At 32.1% G+C, this 19,469-nt stretch overlaps 1 protein-coding gene across 2 annotated transcripts; it reads left to right on the top strand.

Annotated features, from left to right (window-relative positions):
- Window positions 1-8,861: 8,861 nt before the first annotated feature.
- On the top strand, window positions 8,862-18,408 carry LOC120129081 (DNA ligase 1-like). Of its 2 annotated transcripts, XM_039146679.1 has the most exons (6): window positions 8,862-9,595; window positions 9,626-10,003; window positions 10,043-10,813; window positions 10,847-11,046; window positions 13,538-13,542; window positions 18,389-18,408. In XM_039146679.1, the coding sequence occupies exons 1-4, from the start codon at window positions 8,904-8,906 to the stop codon at window positions 11,031-11,033; spliced, it is 2,028 nt and encodes a 675-aa protein (XP_039002610.1). In that variant the 5' UTR covers window positions 8,862-8,903; the 3' UTR covers window positions 11,034-11,046; window positions 13,538-13,542; window positions 18,389-18,408. The 2 variants fall into 2 exon arrangements, with proteins under 2 accessions (XP_039002610.1, XP_039002609.1); XM_039146678.1 differs by lacking the exons at window positions 13,538-13,542; window positions 18,389-18,408 and having other exon boundaries at window positions 10,847-11,146.
- The last annotated feature ends 1,061 nt before the right edge of the window (window positions 18,409-19,469 follow it).

Below are 19,469 nucleotides of genomic sequence, written 5' to 3'. Positions count from 1 at the left end.
CGAAGACGATAATGATGCAATTCTATTAGATGTCGCCTTATTTGCTACTACTACAACTGTCGCTACCACCGAGAAATACGATAAGGACAATAAGATGGTGCGATGACACCTTCTCAGCCACATGTCTAACAAATTGTTTGACATGTTCCTTAAGGAGAGAAGTGTCAAGGCAATCTGGAAAACCCTGGATAAGAAGTACGGTGCTGATGATGCGGGCATAAAGAAATATGTTGTCAAAGAATGGCTCAAATTCCAGATGGTGGACGATAAGCCAATCATGGATCAAGTCCATGACTACGAGAATCTGTCGCTGACATTGTTGCTGAAGGGATGCAAATGTGTGAAGTACTTCAGGCAAATGTCCTTATCGAAAAGCTGCCTAAGTCCTGGTCTGACTACCGCAACACTCTCAAGCATAAGAAGAGAAATATTTCACTTGAGGAGCTGGCAGGCCACATAAAGATCGAAAAGGCCAACCGTCTGAAGGATAAAGTTGCAAGTTCCTTTAGTAATATGTCTTTTAAGTCTAACTTGGTTGAAAATGGTGATGTCTTAGGGTCTAAGTTCAAAAAGACTATGAAACGAGGGAATCCGAGCAAAAAAGTAAAACCTCAAAAAGGCATGAATTTCAAGAAGAAAAAAAAGACTAAAAATGATAGAAAGATGCTCAAGTGTTATGTTTGTGGTCTAGTTAGTCACAAAGCCTACCAATGCCAACATCGCTCAAACCGCCAAAATGACATTAAGCCACATATGCATGTTACGAAGAATGATGATGACATCGTTTATTCGGTGGTTTCAGAAGTCAACATGGTGGAGAATAGTTCTGAGTGGGTGGTTGATATCGGCGCTTCCAAACACTTCTACATAAGGAATTATTTTTTCATCGAGTTCGAAGATGAGAACAAAGATGAACGGGTGTACATGGGGAACTCCAGCAGTTTGCAGGTGCTAGGCAAAGGAAAAGTTTTACTCAAGTTAACTTCCGGTAAAGCTTTAGCTTTAAATAATGTTCTGTATGTACTTGCCTTGCGTAGAAATTGAATAAGTGGCAGGCTTCTAAATAAGGCAAGTATTAAGTTATTTTTTGAGGCAAATAAACTTGTACTTTCCCGAAATGATGAATATGTAGGGAAAGGTTTTTTAAATGGGGGTTTATTTGTCACAGAAGCTTAACATAATAAAAATAAAACTACCACTTCTGTTTATATCGTTGAATTTGTTTATGTGTGGCATGTTAGATTAAGACACGTTAATATTCATGCTTTAAAGAAATTGATGAAAATGAATGTTCTGCCTAAACTAGACATAATAGCTTTAACAAATGTGAAATTTGTGTAGAAGCCAATCATGCTAAACCTCACTTTAAGACTGTTTCTAAGAGAAAAACTGAATTGTTAGAACTTATTCATACTGATCTTGAAGACTTTAAAAACGCTAAAAGTAAAGGAGGAAAATACTACTATATGACATTTGCAGATGATTACTTGAGATACATAAAGGTTTATCTCCTTGGAACTAAAGAAGATGATGAAAACTTCTTCTTGTTTATAAGGCTGAAACTGAAAACCAGTTAGATAGGAGAATCAAACAACTTAGATTTGATAGAGTTAGTGAATACGAATCAAATTTCTTAAAAGATGTGTGTGAGAATAATAATATAATTCACGAAACTTCAGTCCCTTATTTTCCTCAACAAAAATGTATAACTGAAAAGAAAAATAGAATTTTAAAATAGATGATGAACTCATTGTTGATAAGTTATGGGTTATCTGAAAACATGTACGGGGAAGCCATTCTATCGAAAAATCATATTTTAAACTGAGTATCTCATAAGAAATTAGATTCTACCCCATACGAATTGTGGAAATGATACCCGCCAAATTTGCAATACCTGAAAGTGTGGGGTGTCTGGCTAAAGTAGGATTATCAGATTTTAAGAAGTCCACCATTGGACCTAAAACCGTTGATGCAATGTTCATAGGGTATACTACAAATAACGTTCCATACAGATTCATGCTTCTACAAGAATGTTCTATTTGTGAATCGAGAGATGACGTTTTCTTCGAAGATTCTTTTTCTTTAAAGAAACCTAAATTGAATGAAGAAGTACAAATAGAAAATGTTTCATCCACTTCTTCTAGTGTACCTGTTAGGTCTACTCAACAAATTGAATTTGAACCTAGAAGTAAAAGATAAAGAATCGAAACCTCTTTTGGACTAGATTTTAAAAATTCCTTTATTTCTGAGATGAATGATTTAGACTATCTTTCTGATCCTGTAGCTCAAATATTCTGTTAGATGAGTTTCATAAGACTTATGAGGAAGTTATACGATCTATCGATGTTAGTTTCTGGAAAAATGTTATCAATGATGAACTAGAATCGATAATGTCTAATCATACTTGAGAATTAGTAGACTTGCCTAGGGGATTTAGAGCTATCAACAACAAATGGGTCTACTAAATTTGGTTATATTCAATGGTACAAGGAAATGCTAGTCGTCAAAGGGTTCACTCAAAAGTTTGGTATAGACTTCTTCGATACTTACTCTCCAATAACGAAAATCTCAACGATCCAGGCATTATTTGCTTTAGCCTTCATTCACAAGTTGCAAGTAAATCAAATGGATGTAAAGACTACATTCTTGAATAGAGACTTAGATGAAGAGATTTATATGGAGAAACCTCTTGATTTTGAGGCGCTTGACATGGAAGGCAAAGTATGTAGACTTAAAAAGTCACTTTACAGACTCAAACAAGCTCCTAAACAATGGTATTAAAAATTTCATAGAACTATCCTTAGTTTTGGTTTTGTTGGGAATGGTTCAAATGCATGCGTATATTCAAGGATGTTTGGTGCTAATTGACTCATCATAAGTTTATATGTTGATGACATGTTGATTTTTAGTACTAGCATTGAGTCCATTAACAAAAAAAAGATTTCTCATCTACTAAATTTGAGTGATCAGTTTGGTAGAAGTTGACATAATCTTAGGAGTCCAAGTCATAAGAACTGAAAATGGATTTTCTTTAAATCAAGCACATTATATTGAAAAATATTAAAGAAATTTGTCAGTTTTGATGTTGTCTCTGTTCAAATTCTTTATGACCCTAACATACATCTCTTTAAGAATAAAAGAAATAACATTTCCTAACCTGAATATGCCAAAGTGATCGGGAGCCTAATGTTTTTAATGAATTATACTCGACCTGATATTACCTAGGATGTGAGCAGACTTAGTAGATAAACTCATAATCTGAGTGATGAGCACTGGTTTTCTCTCAAACGTTTACTCAAGTACCTTAGGGTACAATGGATTAGAAACTTGAATTTGTTGGCTATCATGCGGTACTAGAAGTATATTGTGACGCAAACTGGATTTCTAACAATGATGAAGTAAGCTCTACAAGTGAGTATGTTTTTACTTTGTGTGGAGCATTAATCTCGTAGAAATCTGCAAAGCAAACTTGTATTGCTCGTTCCACTATGGAGTCAGAGTTTATAGCTCTTGACTTAGCTGGGCAAGAAGTCGAATGGATTAGAAATTTATTAGTAGAAATTTCATTGTGGGGAAGACTCGCTCCTCTTGTTTCTTTACTGTGTGATTCACAAGCTGTGATATGTATGACAAAGAACTAAGCTTACAATGGTAGGAAAAAACTCAATCACATAAGGCATGAATATATTAGACACTCGATAAGGAATGAAGTACTCTCTTTAGTATGTGAAGTCGGAAAGTAACCTAGCAAATCCATTTACCAAATGGTTAAGCCGGAAGTTGGTCCTAGATTCATCGAGGGAGATGGGTCTAAAGCCCATTGGTTGAGGAATTCATGGTGGATACCCAACTTAGTTATCTAAGTTCAATGTGGTCAAAAGAAACCGTGGAAAGACTCATAGTGTACATTTCTCTCTATCCATTCATATGACGAATAATGTACATGCCAGGTTGAGCTTAATTGCTCTTAATAAATTCATAGCCCAAGCTTTGGGTGTTCTTAGTGAGAAAGACTTGATGAATTTACCGACTTTGGCTGAATATATATTCTAAATAAGTTCATAACCTAGAGTTGAGTTGGTAGTCATATTGAGAAGGACAGAATGGACTTACCGCTAGAAAGGTTGAGTTTTATATAAACTCTTAATGAATTCAAATCCAGAAGTTTAGATGGTTCTAGTGAGAATGACTTATTGAATTTACCGAATAATAAGGTTGTATATTTATTCTTAATGACTTCTTATCCTAGAGTCTGGGTGGTTTATTATAATAAACTTGAAGAAAGTCACCATACTCTTTGTGAGGTTGAGTTGTTGTATAGCTCTTAATTATTTCATAGCCCGATTTTGGGTGGTTTTTGTCGAGATAAACTTGATGAAATAACCTATGTAAGTGAGAAGGGTTAGCCACCTTCTATGAAAAATTATGTGTTGTTTTTCTAGTACACTTATTAGAATCCTAAGGTAAGATAGCCAAATATATACTTTTGTGTGTGTATATATATATCTTACACATCGATGACTCAGGTGGATGAAGGGGTTAGTTGTGTGTTACGAGTTTACCTTTATCTTAGAAAGTTCAAGACTAGTTTCACTTGTCTAAGAGAATGATTGCTTATCATCACTATGTACTAGCTCAAGATACGTTCACTAGTGCTTAAGCAACAAATCTCGCTATTGCTCTTCTGAAAAGATTGTTTTTAAGTTTCAGAAGAATTCTTTCGCATTAGTGGGGAATGTTAGTAATTTTTAATCCCATATAGAGTGGGAAATACATCGGGATTGGGTATTTAAAGTTTACATTCTTCACTTCCTTATTGAGTGATAGAGAATCGGCTCAGCTCGTGGACATGGTCGAGGTCGAGGTCGTGGCTCGTGGCAATATGTGTCTTCAACACGTCCGCACGGTTGCTATATTTTTAGAGAAAATTTGTAAGGGATTTTTCTCTGAAATAAAAAATAAAATTGTAAAAGAATTTTCAGTTTGATATTTATAGGTTGTGTTTGATTTGAATTTCAGAGTGTAACAGTTGACATTAATTAGCTATTTTGATTTCTGAAATTTAAACCAATTTATGGAATTTAAACATGTGTAACGTTGTATGTTGGATGTATCTAGAATGTTCTACATCTCTGTTCAAAGGGAATTAACAGCTGATTATTATGCCAGTTATAGGAGTTACAGTAATAATATCATGAGTTACAAACGGTTGGAAATTAAACTACAAATCTGGACTGTTTTGAGGTCATGTTCATTTGTTTAATTCATATGTTACAACAAAGTTTAAATCTAGCAATTAAATCAGAAATAAATCAGATGCACGTTGGACCATTTTGCCCCTAACGTGAAGGCTTATAAATAGAGAGTTTATTTCAGCTTCTCAATTCATCCAATTTACCAAAAAATCTCTCAATACTCTCAAAGCTTTCTAAGTTTCTGATTCTTTCTGGCGAGGAGCAGTACCACCAACAGTCCATTTCGATTATGGGTGTACGGTATTTAGAGAGACCATGTTAACCTCAGGGGACGATCCATCTATTAAAGCGATTACACACATCGGGGCGAATTCGTTTCTAAGACAGTAGTTATACCACGACACGGTTTCGGTTGTTCGAATTAATAATTTTTATTTATTATTCACATTCAGTGTTAATGGTGTGATTTTACGATCATTATTTCCAACATTTACAACCAAACATCAAAATCAGTCACGTGGAAGGTTTTCTGCATGAATCGGACACACACAAAAAAAGATTGGGGGGAAATGTTATCTTATTCCATTTGTTATTTTTCGGCAATGTGTTTCACAAGCGTCACTCAACTAGGTCCAATTTCGGCCACCTTTAATGCCTCAATTGTTTCCAAACTATCAACCTCTCCCAAGCATATAACGATCCTAAATACATCCGCAAATCTCAGTTTCCAATACCGAACATATCTCTATAAATTTGGTGAATCTAATCCTCTATTCACCATCATAATTTCGAATGATAACTCCATGCCCTGGTTTCTTATGTCGAGCTCCATTCCTATAAATATATAAAATTTACTTCTAAAACGATAGTTAAATAAATTATTGATATATATCTAAACTAGTATATTATAATCCAATCATATTTATAATCTTATATGCATAAATAATAGGTGATTTTTCCTAAAAATCACTTTTTCGTTATATATTTACCTGCCAGACATTCTTTCAGATATATTTCTCGATCTAACACCATTTACAAAAAGGCGCGACACATGAACCGTGCTTTATCCTGAAGTGGCCAACGTGTTGAAAGGCGCGACTCATGCACTGTGCCTAATCGGGTGCTAGTTTCGTAAATATTTTTAAAATGTTTCTAATAAGTAATTAATTTCAGTTAGGGTGATTTTTGTGTAAAAACGTCAACTTTATTTATTTAATTTTTGTGTGTGAAAAAAAATTATACATTAAAATCTTTAAATATTCTTTTGCAAATTATTTTATAACTCTACAAATTTTAATTTATGTATGAAATTACACAATACATATAATTTAGTATAGGAAAACTTTGAGAGTAAGTAATTTAAAATATGAATAATTTTATAAAAGTTTTATAACTAGTATTTCTTTTACAAAATGATGGTGATGATGATGAGAAATATTTTATAATTTTAAAAATTATAAATTTTCATATATTTTTGAAAAGTTTATTGACTTTTAAAAATAATTGTTTAAAAATATAAAAATAATCTTTTAATTACAATTGAGGGATCAAATGAATTATTATTCATTAATTATTATTTTTTAACAACAATTAATAATTTTTATTCATTTTCAATAAAATTAGAATTTAATATTTACTTTATATTTGTTAAAATTAATATTAGAAAGAATATTTTAAAATAAAGAGGTGATATTTTTTAGCTTTACATTCTTTTTTTATTGAATTTTATTGAATTTTAATTCTTTTTTATTGTATTTTTATTGTATTTTAAATATATGAGTTATAATTCAAATTAATCATTTATTCTGCTATTATTCAAATTAATTAAGAAAAATTATAGTAAATGTTCTAAAAGAAAAGTATAAATACATACATGAAAATCTAAAGATTTTTCTTTCTTGTATGTTACTCTCTAAACTTGTAACAAAATTCAATAAAAAAAGAATGTAAGGCTAAAAAATATCACATATATATTTAAAATATTCTTTCTAATATTAATTTTAAAAAATATAAAATAAATATTAAATTTTAATTTTATTAAAAATGAATAAACATTATTAACTGTTGTTAAAAAATAATAATTCATTTGATCACTTAATTGTAATTAAAAGTTTATTTTAATATTTTTATATTTTTAAACAATTAATTTTAAAAGTCAATAAATTTTTCAAAAATATATGAAATTTATAATTTTTTAAATTATAAAATATTTCTTATCATCATCATCATCATTTTGTAAAAGAAATACTAGTTATAAAACTTTTATAAAATTATTCATATTTTAAATTACATACACTCAAAGTTTTTTTACACTAGATTATATGTATTGTGTAATTTCATTCAAAAATCAAAATTTGTCGAGTTATAAAATAATTTGTAAAAGAATATTTAAAGATTTTAATGTAGAAAGTTTTTTTATGCATACAAAAATAAATAAATAAATAAATAAAGTTGACGTTTTTACATAAATATCACCCTAACAGAAATTAATTATATATTTGATACTATTTTAAAGAAATTTACTAAATTAGCACCTAATTTTTAGGCGTGACGTAAGATGCGGTGTATGGGCTACGACTTTCAAAACGTAGCGTAAGGTGTATTGCATAGGCCCGCGCCTTTCTATAAAAGGTGTTAAATCGAAAAATATATCGAAAAGAGTGTCTGACAGGTAAATATATAACAAAAAGGTAATTTTTTTAGAAAATCGCCTAAATAATATTGATGAATTAATTAAAATTTAATCATAAATAAATTAAAAATAAATACGTTATTTTAAAATAATTAAAATTTTATGCAATTATATTTTTTATTATTTATAATATCCTATTTAATATCGGTTTTCACTGCAAATCAATAATCAAATTTCCTAAAAAAAGATTAAAAACTAATTTTGTAATTTCATTTTTACCAAAAATTCTTGAAATGTATTACAAATAAAGATTCCAAACACATCAATATGTTGCCGTCTTTTCTCAGTTTACCCTTTCAAGCACAATGGTAACTATAATCAGTTTAAATTACATATAAGCTCCCTATACTATATATTAAGAATAAATTAGTCCATTTATTATAAAAGATTCCAAACACATCAATATGTTGCCGTCTTTTTTTATATTTTTTGATATTTTATTTTTTTGTACATATAAATATCTAAATTTAATTTTTTATTGTTTTATTAACATGTCACTATGAGAATCATGTGACACAATATCAAAATATCATACCATTAACAAAACCTAGACAAATCGATTTTAGAATATAAAATGGTAAAACATGAAATTAAAGGACCAAATTAAAAACATAATCAAATTTGATAGACTAAAATTGATATATGCTTTAAAAACTCCAAAAGGCTAAAATAGTCATTCTATTAATAAGAAAAGAGAGGAAAAATACACAAACACCCATGCCCCATTGGAAGCAGAAAGAAAAAACTTATGGGTAAGCTAAAGACAAAACAACATTTCGTCATCTTCCGTTAAACCCCTCTCTTCTTTCACTTTCTTCATTTCAGTATCCCCTCTCTCTTCCATTAATCTTTTCCATCTGTAAAGCTCTGCGTCCCCTCAACTATCAAACAACCAAAGCCCCCATTACTTCTTCATTGACCATCCCCAAGAAAAAAAATCAAAACTTTTTAGTCGTTGATTTTTGTTTATTGAGATGGTCATGCCACGGTAGAAGGGGAAAAAAAATCAATCAATAATGGATCCTGAGCGACCCCATCGAAGTACTAGCATCAACAACAGTAGCACTAGCGGCACCAACACAACAACAAGCACCACGAGTGAGCTCTTCATTTGTTTCACTTCACGCCTTTCGTCTTCTTCGTCGATGAAAATCCCTTCTAAATCGATCATCAGCCCCGGTCGTTCAAGGGAGCCTTCTTCTTCTTCTTCACAAATCTCTCTCTCTTCATCGCTCAGTAGGAGGCTTCGAAGTAATGGTAGTATGAAAGGTGGTCAAGCTTCACCCATGTTCCCCACAACCAATAATGGCAAAAAGAGAGGCGGCGGCGTTTTCGAGAACCCAGAGCCGTCTTCACCGAAGGTCACTTGCATTGGTCAAGTCAGGGTGAAGACTAAGAAACAGGGGAAAAAGTTGAGAGCTTGTAGATCTAAAAGAAGAGAAGTTAGTTTCAGAAAAATGGATCATGAGAATGGAAGCAGCAACAGTCTTGATCATCAAGATTACAACATGGATCATTTTTTGAGCAGTAGTAGTCATCATCGTCAACAGCAGCAGCAGCAAGAATGCAAGAAATGGGTGCATTTCCCATTGACTATTTGTGAAGCATTGAGGGCGTTTGGGTCCGAGTTTAACTGTTTTTTACCTTGCAGGTCGTCTTGTATGGCTAACCAAAGGGATAATAACAAAGAAGGGAAAACCAGAGGATCTGGGAATGGGAATGGGAATGGGAATGGGAATGGGAATGGAAATGGAAATGGGAGGTCTTCTTCTTCTTCATGTGGGGCTGTTTTCACAAGGTGGCTTGTGGATGTTCAAGAAGGGGAAGGGGAAGGGAAAGTGAGAGAGGTTGAATTGGTTGTTGGTGAGGAAGAAGATGATGAGAGAAGGGAAAGTAGTGAGATGACGATGAGAAGAAGCCAAAGGAGACATGTTTTTGAAGATATTGAAATCAATGATTTTGTTTCTGATAATATTGGTGATGATGAAGATGAAGCAAGGGTGAGTATCTGTATACCACCTAAGAATGCTTTATTGTTGATGAGATGTAGATCTGATCCTGTTAAAATGGCTGCCCTTGCTAATAAATTCTGGGAAACTTCACTCCCTAAAGATGAACATGAAGACGATGAGGCAGCAGAAGAGGCTGAAAATGGAAGTGAAGAGAAATTGGAAGAACAAGGACTCCAAGAGGATACTGTGGAAGCTGAAATGGAACATGAAGAAGTTAGTGAAGTCCGTGAAATGCTTGTTTCTTGTGAAGCAGATGATGAAGAAGAAATCCAAGAAGCTGAAACAGAGGTTGAATCTGTTTTGGTGAAGGATGAAAGTGGTGAAATTGTAGAAGAAACAATTGTAGAATGCCAGGATCAAGAACATGAAAATGTAGTGGAAGAAACCCAGCAAGAATCAACATTAAAAGAACAAATTTTGACTGAAATTTCACATGATGATGCTGAAAAGCCATCCTTTGAAGAAAATGAATCCGCCATTGAAGACCTGCTACAACAAGAAGCTGAAGCTGAAGAGGAAGAAGGGGAAGATCAAACAGAAGCTGAAGAAGAAGAAGAAGATTCAACAGTGGAGGTAGAATGTAAAACAACCCATGAAAGATCCGAATTTGGTAAACCGGAAACCCGAGAAGCCGACCCGGAAAATGAGTCAAAGGAGAGTGAAAGTGAAGAGAAGTTATTGCCAGATTGTTTGCTGTTAATGATGTGCGAGCCAAAGCTGTCAATGGAGGTATCCAAGGAGACTTGGGTGTGCAGCACGGATTTCATCAGATGGTTACCGGAGAAGAGGAAGCAACCGGTGGTCAAACCAAAGGACGGTGGAGATGAACCCAAGAGAAGAATCAGCGTTGACTCTAACCCTCGCCCTATCTTCTTACAGCCACCAAGGTCTTCTTGCTCTTTCCCGGCTGCTCCGCCGATGGACACGGCGGTTGCTGCTGCATCTAATGGCGGCAGGTCTATGACTACTAAGAAAGACCACGAGATTGTTGGACATGGAGGTAAAGGGTATGAGCCGTTTGCGCTCATGCGCTGCAAGTCTGAGCCGAGGAAGCCATCGGCTAAGCTAGCGCCCGATGCTTGTTTTTGGAAGAACAGGAAGCTCGAGCCGACTTCACTTGGAGTTGGGTTTTGATGAGCCGAGTTCGGTAAGAAAACTATCTGTGGTAGCTGGTAAGTACTTGTACGAGTAAATGTTTTAGTTTATTTTTTGCTTTTTGAATAGTAAAATTATCTTTGGGGTTATTTTCTTTTAAAATTACTCTAGCTGTGTAAATAAGTTTTATCCGAGGCAAATTCTTCTTTTACTTTTTGGCCCTTATTTTGGGTAAAACTGTTGAATTTGCTTAGAGTTGGCAGGTAACTTTTGTGTGAGATTGGTATTTGATGAATTATTGAGAAACTGAAGATGATGGATGAAAGAGTTGCATGTTACCGGTAAGCTGGCAAAGGGTCCACCAATTGTAAAATTCCGAGCCGTTAGATTTGCTACGAAAGCTGTGGGTTAAGCAAATGATTTGATAGAACAAATGGTATCGAGTTTTTTTATAAAATCTTTTTGAAATTTGGGTTTGATTTAAAAAAGGTTTTCCAGTGTTGGAGAAAGATCTTGTCAAGTCATGCTCTTCATTCATTCTTCAAGTCGACGCTTAGTCTAACTTTCTAGGAAAACAATTGAACCGATATCTGGTTTAATAAAAATATAGATATAAATTTAGGCCGAAGCGAGAAGAAATTACATGGTTTGTGATGATGAAAATTTACTGTGAACACAAAGGAGCACATGATTGGTCATGAAAAGAAGTGACGCAGCAGGATGATGATGATCAAGTTTCAAGACGGGGAAGTTAGTGCTGAACCTAATAACACAGATTTTTTAGCCTTTCCACAACCCTGTGTTTTCCTTCTCTGCTTTGTTATTCTTTTTCAGGTAAGGACAAGGACAAATATTTCAACCAAAAAAAGTTGAAATTTTATGTTTCTGTCTTATAATTTTTATAAATTATAAATTTTGCACTTGCTTCATTGAACATCATGTGTTTCAAATAAATGAAACTCCTATATCATGTAGTTTATCACTCTCTCTATCTGACAAGCTGTAATTTATATTATTTGAATTATTTATTTATTTAATAATATTTGTATATATTTTTAATGGACAAACGATTATAAGGTAATATTTGTTTAAAGTTTTGTTAATTAATTGACAACGCACACATGTTATGTAGACTTCGTTGCTCAAATCTATAACTTAAGGAGAATAAAATTTTCTTTTATCACTTAACCTTATAAAAAATATTAAAATATGAATTTATAATAAACACATTCATATTTGATATAATTTTTAAATTAACATTTTCATCACTTAGTTTCTCTTAGGTTGTCCTGTATTGATACATTGTGTTTGTCTATATAAAAATTAATATAAGAAATGGAGAAAAGAATAATGCATCAAATAAGAGTATTTGCATGTATTATTAAAACATAGGCTTGATAGAACCTATTATATTTAGTGAATCCTATGCAAATACCTATTTGGGTAAAATATAAAAGAGGTCACTAAATTGTGCTCCTCATCAAAGATTTTCTAACAAATTCATTAATTTGTTCTTTCTTTTTCATAGGATAAAGGGATATCATTTACAAATCTCTATCTTTTCAATGGCTAAGATAGAACCACTCCCCTTTTACAAAAGGAATAAAAATGTAAACAAGAAAATCTCACAAGGTAGACGCTTACAAAATTAAGCACACTCAAACACTAATATTTATAAGAGAAAGAAAAATAAGAGTGAAAAACTCTTCTCTTGTATTTGATTGCTTAGATAGGTGTTGTGTAAACTTCTTCAAGTGTCTTGAACTTGTTTTTATATGTTAAAATAGATTGTAGCCATTTCTAGCCATTGGAGATGTTTTGGAGCCGTTGGGGATTAATTTTCTGTAAAATAAAACTGTCCAGGACAGGGAGTATCGATACTCCTTTAATGAGTATCGGTACTACCTTTGTAATATTTAAATAAACTAGTCGTTAAAGATCATTGGGCTTGACCAATATCGATACTATGCTTCATGGTATCGATACTACTGTGTAAAGTAGTATCGGTACCCCTTTGAGTATCAATACCTATTTTGCAATCTAAAATTTGAGCAATTTGGAAAACAACTGGTAGTATCGATACTACCTAGCGAGTATTGATACTTCTCTTACCTTTGATATTGGTACCACATGAACAATATCGATATTGTTCATATATTATCGATATTGTAAGAACAATATCGGTACTACGTACCCAGAAAACAATTTCGTGCTCAAATTCTAGTTTAATGGACTTTGAAATATTTTTGAAAACTTGAACAAATTCAATCAAGGCTAAAAACATTTTGCCTTAATTTGTTATATCAAAATATTATAAAACATGGTTCAACGATCTCCCTCTTTTTGATATAGCAAAACATTTGAAAAATTATTTTTGGCAAAACTCCCCCTTAATAAAACATTTAATGAAAAGGAGAAATATTTTAAAAATATTAAAGCTCCCCCTTTTTCATTGAGAAATTGAATTTTTCAAACCTATACTTTCCCCCCTTTTTGTTATATAAAAAATAATTCAACTGTAAAGTTTAAAAATAACAATGGAGAGTAAGTGGTAAATTTTAGCATAAAATCATTTGAAAAATCAAAGCTCCCCCTCAATAAAAGCATTCCAAACAAAAAATTAACTTTAAAAGCTTGACACTTAAAAAAATGAATTTCAACAAAAATGAACAAACATGTTAGTAGCACAAGAAATTCAATATATTCAAGTCTAATATACTTTATGCAATACCAATTATAGTATTTAAGTGCATGTGCATAAAGCTATCAAAAAAATGTTATGCATTTGAAAAATTGATATCAATTGTTAAAGAGATATCATTTGCAATAAATCACATGCATAAACGTTTAAATTAAGATCAAAAATTAAAATTTGTAAAAACAAAGCATTAAAACCAATTTTGACCAAAATTAATTATGATGAACAAATATTTATGAAAAATCATTAAAACTTTAGAAAATGTTCATCACAATTCTTTTTAACATGCATGAGATAGAAAATCAACACAAAATCATTTAAGTTCAAAACTCATGCATGCATACAACAAATAGACAACCAATAAATTAAAACAAAAACATTAAGCTTAGAGGTTACCCATTCCTTTTCAAGTGTGGCTAGAGCATTTGAATATCTTCACTTTCATCACCATTGCTTCCACACACCTATAAGAGACATTTAATTGGATTTTGGTATCCAAATTGCTTTGGATCCTTGGACGTTAGTTTCAATGCCCCTTGTTCCCTTAGGAAACCATACTTGTCTAATTCTAAAATGTTTTCCTTTCTTTATAGAACTAGTATGTTCCATATGACCATGAAAATGGCAGTGTAAGCATTTTGTCATTTTTAACAAAGGTGAATTGTTTTTAGAAATGATTTCTTTTTTCTTTTGTTAAGCATTCAAGCTTAACTTTCTATTGAAAACATTTTTGTGTTTCGATATAACAAATTAAGTTTAAATGAATTTTAAGATTTTACAAATGATTTTCTAAGTATATTAGATTTAATTAATCGAATATCAAATTATTACTCCAAGTCTTTCAAGATCAATTTTAAACCTTACTAAATGTGTAAAATTGTGTTTTATACTTAAACTATTTTTAAAACAATTTTCACAAAGTATTTTGAACCAAAATCAAGCCTAAAATCAATTTTTCAGAGTGATTCACCAATGCACCAATCCATGCATCGATGCACCATGAATTAAATTGAACATCGAATGCATTTCATGCATCAATGCACATACCATGCATCGATGCACTAAGGATTTTATGGATACATCGAATGCATTTGATGCATCGATGCACCAGCCATGCATCGATGCACTCTGGCTATTTTGAAACATTGAATGCACTTGATGCATCGATTCACTCTTAGTGCACCGATGCACTAAGGGTCCAACAGTCAAAATATTTGAATTTTACACTTATGCACCGATGCACCATGGGTATGCATCGATGCACTGACGCTCTCAACTGAATTTATTAATTGTTTTCACACTTAAACGACTCTATTGACTCCACTAACCATCCCCAACATTCAGAATCATTTGAAGGAGCATTTAAACAAGTTCTGAAGCCATTGATCAACAACAAGAAAGAATAAATCATAGAGAAACAAGAGAGAAAGCATCAAACATCAAGTTTGTGCAAATCAAGCCAAATTTCCTTTCAATATTCATTTTTCTTTCAAGAACACAATTTGTGCTCAATTGTAATTATATTTGAGTGTTTTTATCTTGTTCTAGAATTGTGCAAACATATTGCCTTATGACGTTTTCCTTGTAAGTTTGCGAATTTGTGTATTTCTCTTTGAAAAAGAGTGTGCTCAAGAATTGGGCTATAATTCTTGAGGGAGTTGTAAGGTTACTCTTTGTTCTCAAAAGAAAGAACAAATTAGTGAATTTGTTGGAAAATCCTTAGTGTGGATAGCTAAGATAGTGGACATAGACTTTGGTTGAGAAAGTCGAACCACTCTAAATCGATGTGCAAATCTTTTCAATTTTCTTCAAAAGCTTCCACCAAAATTTTAATTGCCAATTCACCCCCCTCTTGGCCTATTCCATCAATCGATTAACTCAACAATTGGTACCAGAGCCTCACTCATTTGAAGGTTTAACCACCTCTTGAGTCGATTCGGGAAGAGTTAAATCGATAAAGATGGTGTCCACTTCCGGTTCATTCTCCATGGAAGAATACAAACCAATTGACGTGCCTCCACACTTCAACGGGACAAATTATCGTCGTTGAAAGAGGTTTATGATGATATTTATCCAAGCATATGATATGGAAGCTTGGATGATAATCGAGAAAGGATATTCTTCTCCTACGAAGAAGACAAAGAAGTGGAGTGATCAAGAACGGAAGAAAGTCAACAAAACAAAAAGGCTATGCACATGTTATGTTGTGCAATTGATCCTAATGTATATGGAGGAGTTTCTTCTTGTTCAAGTGATAAGCTTGAGGAGATCTATGGAGACAAGGAAGAAGAAGAACCAATCAAAGTGATGTCTCTATTAGCTCTCACAGAGCCAAAGGTATCTTCTAACTCAAATAAATTAAATTCAAAATCTTTTAATGAGTTACAAGATGCTTATGATAAATTATTTTTGGAGTTTGAGACCATGAACTCCAATTATAGGAATTTGATTTCTAAACTTATAGCTAAAAATGATCTTCTTTTGAAAGCTAAAACAAACTTGGAAAAACAAAATGAAATGTTGAAAAAGGAGTTAGAGCTTTCAAAACTAAAATCTGAAAACTTTGAAAAAGAAAATTTCAAATTAAACAAACTTCTTCTAGAAACGAAAATGGATTTTGAAAATCAAAATGAACTCTTGAAGAAGGATTTAGAACTTTCAAAAATGAAATTTGAAAATATTGAAAAAGAAAATTTTAATTTGAAAGTTAAGCTTGAATGCTTAACAAAAGAAAAAGAGATCATTTTAAATAATTCATCTAGTTCAATAATGACAATATGTTCACATTGTCATTATCATGGTCATAAGGAACATACTTGTCCTTTAAAGAAAGGAAAAAGGTTTAAAATTAGACAAGTATGAGTTCCAAAAGGAATAAGAGGCATTGAAACTAACATTCACGGATCCAAAGCAATTTGGATACCAAAATCTACTTAAATGTCTCTTGTAGGTGTGTGAGAGCAATGGTGATGAAGATGATGATATTCAAGATGCTCTTGCCATACATGAAAAAGAAATGGGTAACCTCTAAACTTAATGTAATTATTCTATTTGGTTGCTCATTTAGTTTATGCATGCATGAGGTTTTAAATGTTGAATAATTATGTTTTATCTCATGTATGTTGAAAAATATTGTATGATGAACATAGTAATTTTTGACAATGTTTTATAAACTCTAATTCATCATATTAATTTTTGGTCAAAATTGTTTTTAAAATATAATTGATATCGATTCTTCAAGAACTTTGGTTTTGCAAAATTTTGACCTTAAAATTTTCTTAATGTTTATGCATAGATTTTTGTTTAAATATTATAAAGTTTTAATGCATAACATTTTCAAAAACTTTATGCATGTGCTCTTAATCTCAATAATCAACATTGCATAATGTTTTGTATGTGAATGGATTAAAGCATAATCCAAATAGGTGAATTTGACAAAAGATACAACGTCTTATTTTTGAATTAAGTGTTTGCAAAATTGATTGACATTGCATCTACTTTGATTATGCTTGCTGGTCATAGAATAGGAAACATATACATGGTGCATTTAGACTCTATTGATATGACTAATTTATGCCTAGTTGCTAAGGATGAGCATGATAGTTGGTTATGGCATAGGAGACTAGGACATGCTAGTATGAGTGTGTTGCAACGGCTAATTCAAGGAAATTTAGTTCGAGGGCTGCCTAAGCTTAAATTTGATAATGATAAAATATGTGATGCTTGTGCTAAAGGAAAACAAAAACGAATTTCTTTTAAATCCATTAATGATGTATCAACTAGTAGAGTATTACAATTGATCCATATAGATCTTTTTGGGCCAACTAGGACTACTAGCTTGGGTAGAAAACAATATGCATTTGTATTGGTATATGACTATTCTAGATATACTTGGGTTCTATTCTTAATTACTAAAGATGAAGCATTAGAAAAATTCATCACATTTTCAAAAGTAATCCAAAACGAAAAAGGTTACTCTATAACTAGTGTTAGGAGTGATCATGGAACTGAATTTTGTAATTCTAATGGTATTAGTCATAATTTTTCAGCACCTAGAACCCCTCAACAAAATGGAGTTGTTGAAAGGAAAAATTGAACTTTAGAAGAAATGGCTAGAACCATGCTTTGTGAAAACAATTTGCCAAAATATTTTTGGGCGGAAGCCACAAATACTGCTTGTTATGTTATTAATCAAGTAATGATTAGGCCTATTTTGAAGAAAACTCCATATGAACTTTTTAAAAATAAAAAGCCTAACATTAGCTATTTTCATCCTTTTTGGATGTAAATGTTTTGTTTTAAACAACGGTAAAGACAATCTTGGAAAATTTGATGCTAAAAGTGATAAAAGAATTTTTCTGGGTTATTCCTTAAGTTCTAAAGCTTGTCGAGTATTTAATAAAAGAACTTTAGTTGTACAAGAGTCTATACATGTTGTTTTCGATGATAATCTCCTTCCGAGGAAGGATTCTTGTTTGAATGATGATGTAGGTATTATAAATACAAATGACGTTAGACATGACGTTGGAGAATCATCATCAAAGGAAGAAATGAAAGATGAGGAAACTCAAGATCCTCTCGAGAATCCAACCATTGAAGAAAGGGAAGTATCTTACCCAAGAGAGTACAACTATGTCAAGGATGGTGAGATTATAGGTGATCCATCAAAAGGGGTAACAACTCGATCTTCTCTTAGAAATATTTGTAATTATGTTGCATTTATCTCATGCATAGAGCCTAAGAATATTAAAGAAGCATTAAAAGATGAACATTGGATTATGGCTATGCAAGAAGAGTTAAATCAATTTGAGAGAAGTAATGTATGGACATTAGTTGAAAGACCTAGTAATAAATCTACTGTAGGTACTAGATGAGTTTTAGGAATAAGCTTGATGAAAGTTGTAATATAGTGAGAAACAAGGCTAGACTTGTTGCTCAAGTTCTCAAGGCTATACTCAAGAAGAGGGCATATATTATGATGAAACATATGCTCCCGTAGCTAGGATGAAAGCAATTAGAATGTTATTAACATTTGCATGTTTTCATGAATTTAAATTATAACAAATGGATGTTAAAAGTGCATTTTTAAATGGTTTTATAAAGGAAGAAGTGTATGTGGAACAACCTCCAGGTTTTGAAGATTTAAAATTTCCAAATCATGTTCTTAAATTGATAAAAACACTTTATGGTTTAAAACAAGCTCCAAGAGAAAGATTGTCAATTTTTTTAATTGAAAAATGTTTTTCAAAAGGGAAGGTTGACACTACATTGTTTTTAAAGCATAAAGTTAAAGATTTATTAGTAGTTCAAATTTATGTTGATGATATAATATTTGGTTCTACTAGTGATGTTCTTTGCCAAGAATTTTCTAAGCTAATGCAAAGTGAATTCGAAATGAGCATGATGGGGGAGCTCTCATTTTTATTGGGACTCCAAATCAAGCAAATAAAAGATGGCATCTTCATCAATCAAGCTAAGTACGTTAAAGATATGCTCAAGAAGTTTGGACTGGAAAATGGGAAGCCACATAACACTCCAATGAGCTCATCGACAAAGCTTGACATAGATGAAGGAGGTAAATGTGTGGATGTTAAATTATATAGGTCAATGATTGGTTCTTTGCTTTATCTAACTGCAAGTATACCGGATATTATGTTTAGTGTTTGCTTATGTACTAGATTTCAATCATGCCCTAAGGAATCACATTTACTAGCTGTTAAGAGGATCTTTAGATACCTTAAGGACACTCCTAGTTTAGGACTTTGGTATCCTAGAGA

Source organism: Hibiscus syriacus, unplaced genomic scaffold (assembly GCF_006381635.1).
Source record: "Hibiscus syriacus cultivar Baekdansim isolate YM2019G1 unplaced genomic scaffold, ASM638163v2 tig00110483_pilon, whole genome shotgun sequence".
Taxonomy (NCBI): Eukaryota; Viridiplantae; Streptophyta; class Magnoliopsida; order Malvales; family Malvaceae; genus Hibiscus; species Hibiscus syriacus.
Note: the sequence above shows the minus strand (reverse complement) of the source record. Positions and strands in the feature narration are given on the sequence as shown.

What these genes read in the sequence shown, in the direction of transcription:
- LOC120129081 (XM_039146679.1), top strand. Translation starts at nt 8,904, where the DNA reads ATGGATCCTGAGCGACCCCATCGAAGTACTAGCATCAACAACAGTAGC. An exon ending in ACTTCACTCCCTAAAGATGA is followed by an intron (nt 10,004 to 10,042) that starts ACATGAAGACGA and finishes GGCTGAAAATGG; the next exon opens with AAGTGAAGAGAAATTGGAAG. An exon ending in TGCTCTTTCCCGGCTGCTCC is followed by an intron (nt 10,814 to 10,846) that starts GCCGATGGACAC and finishes TGCTGCATCTAA; the next exon opens with TGGCGGCAGGTCTATGACTA.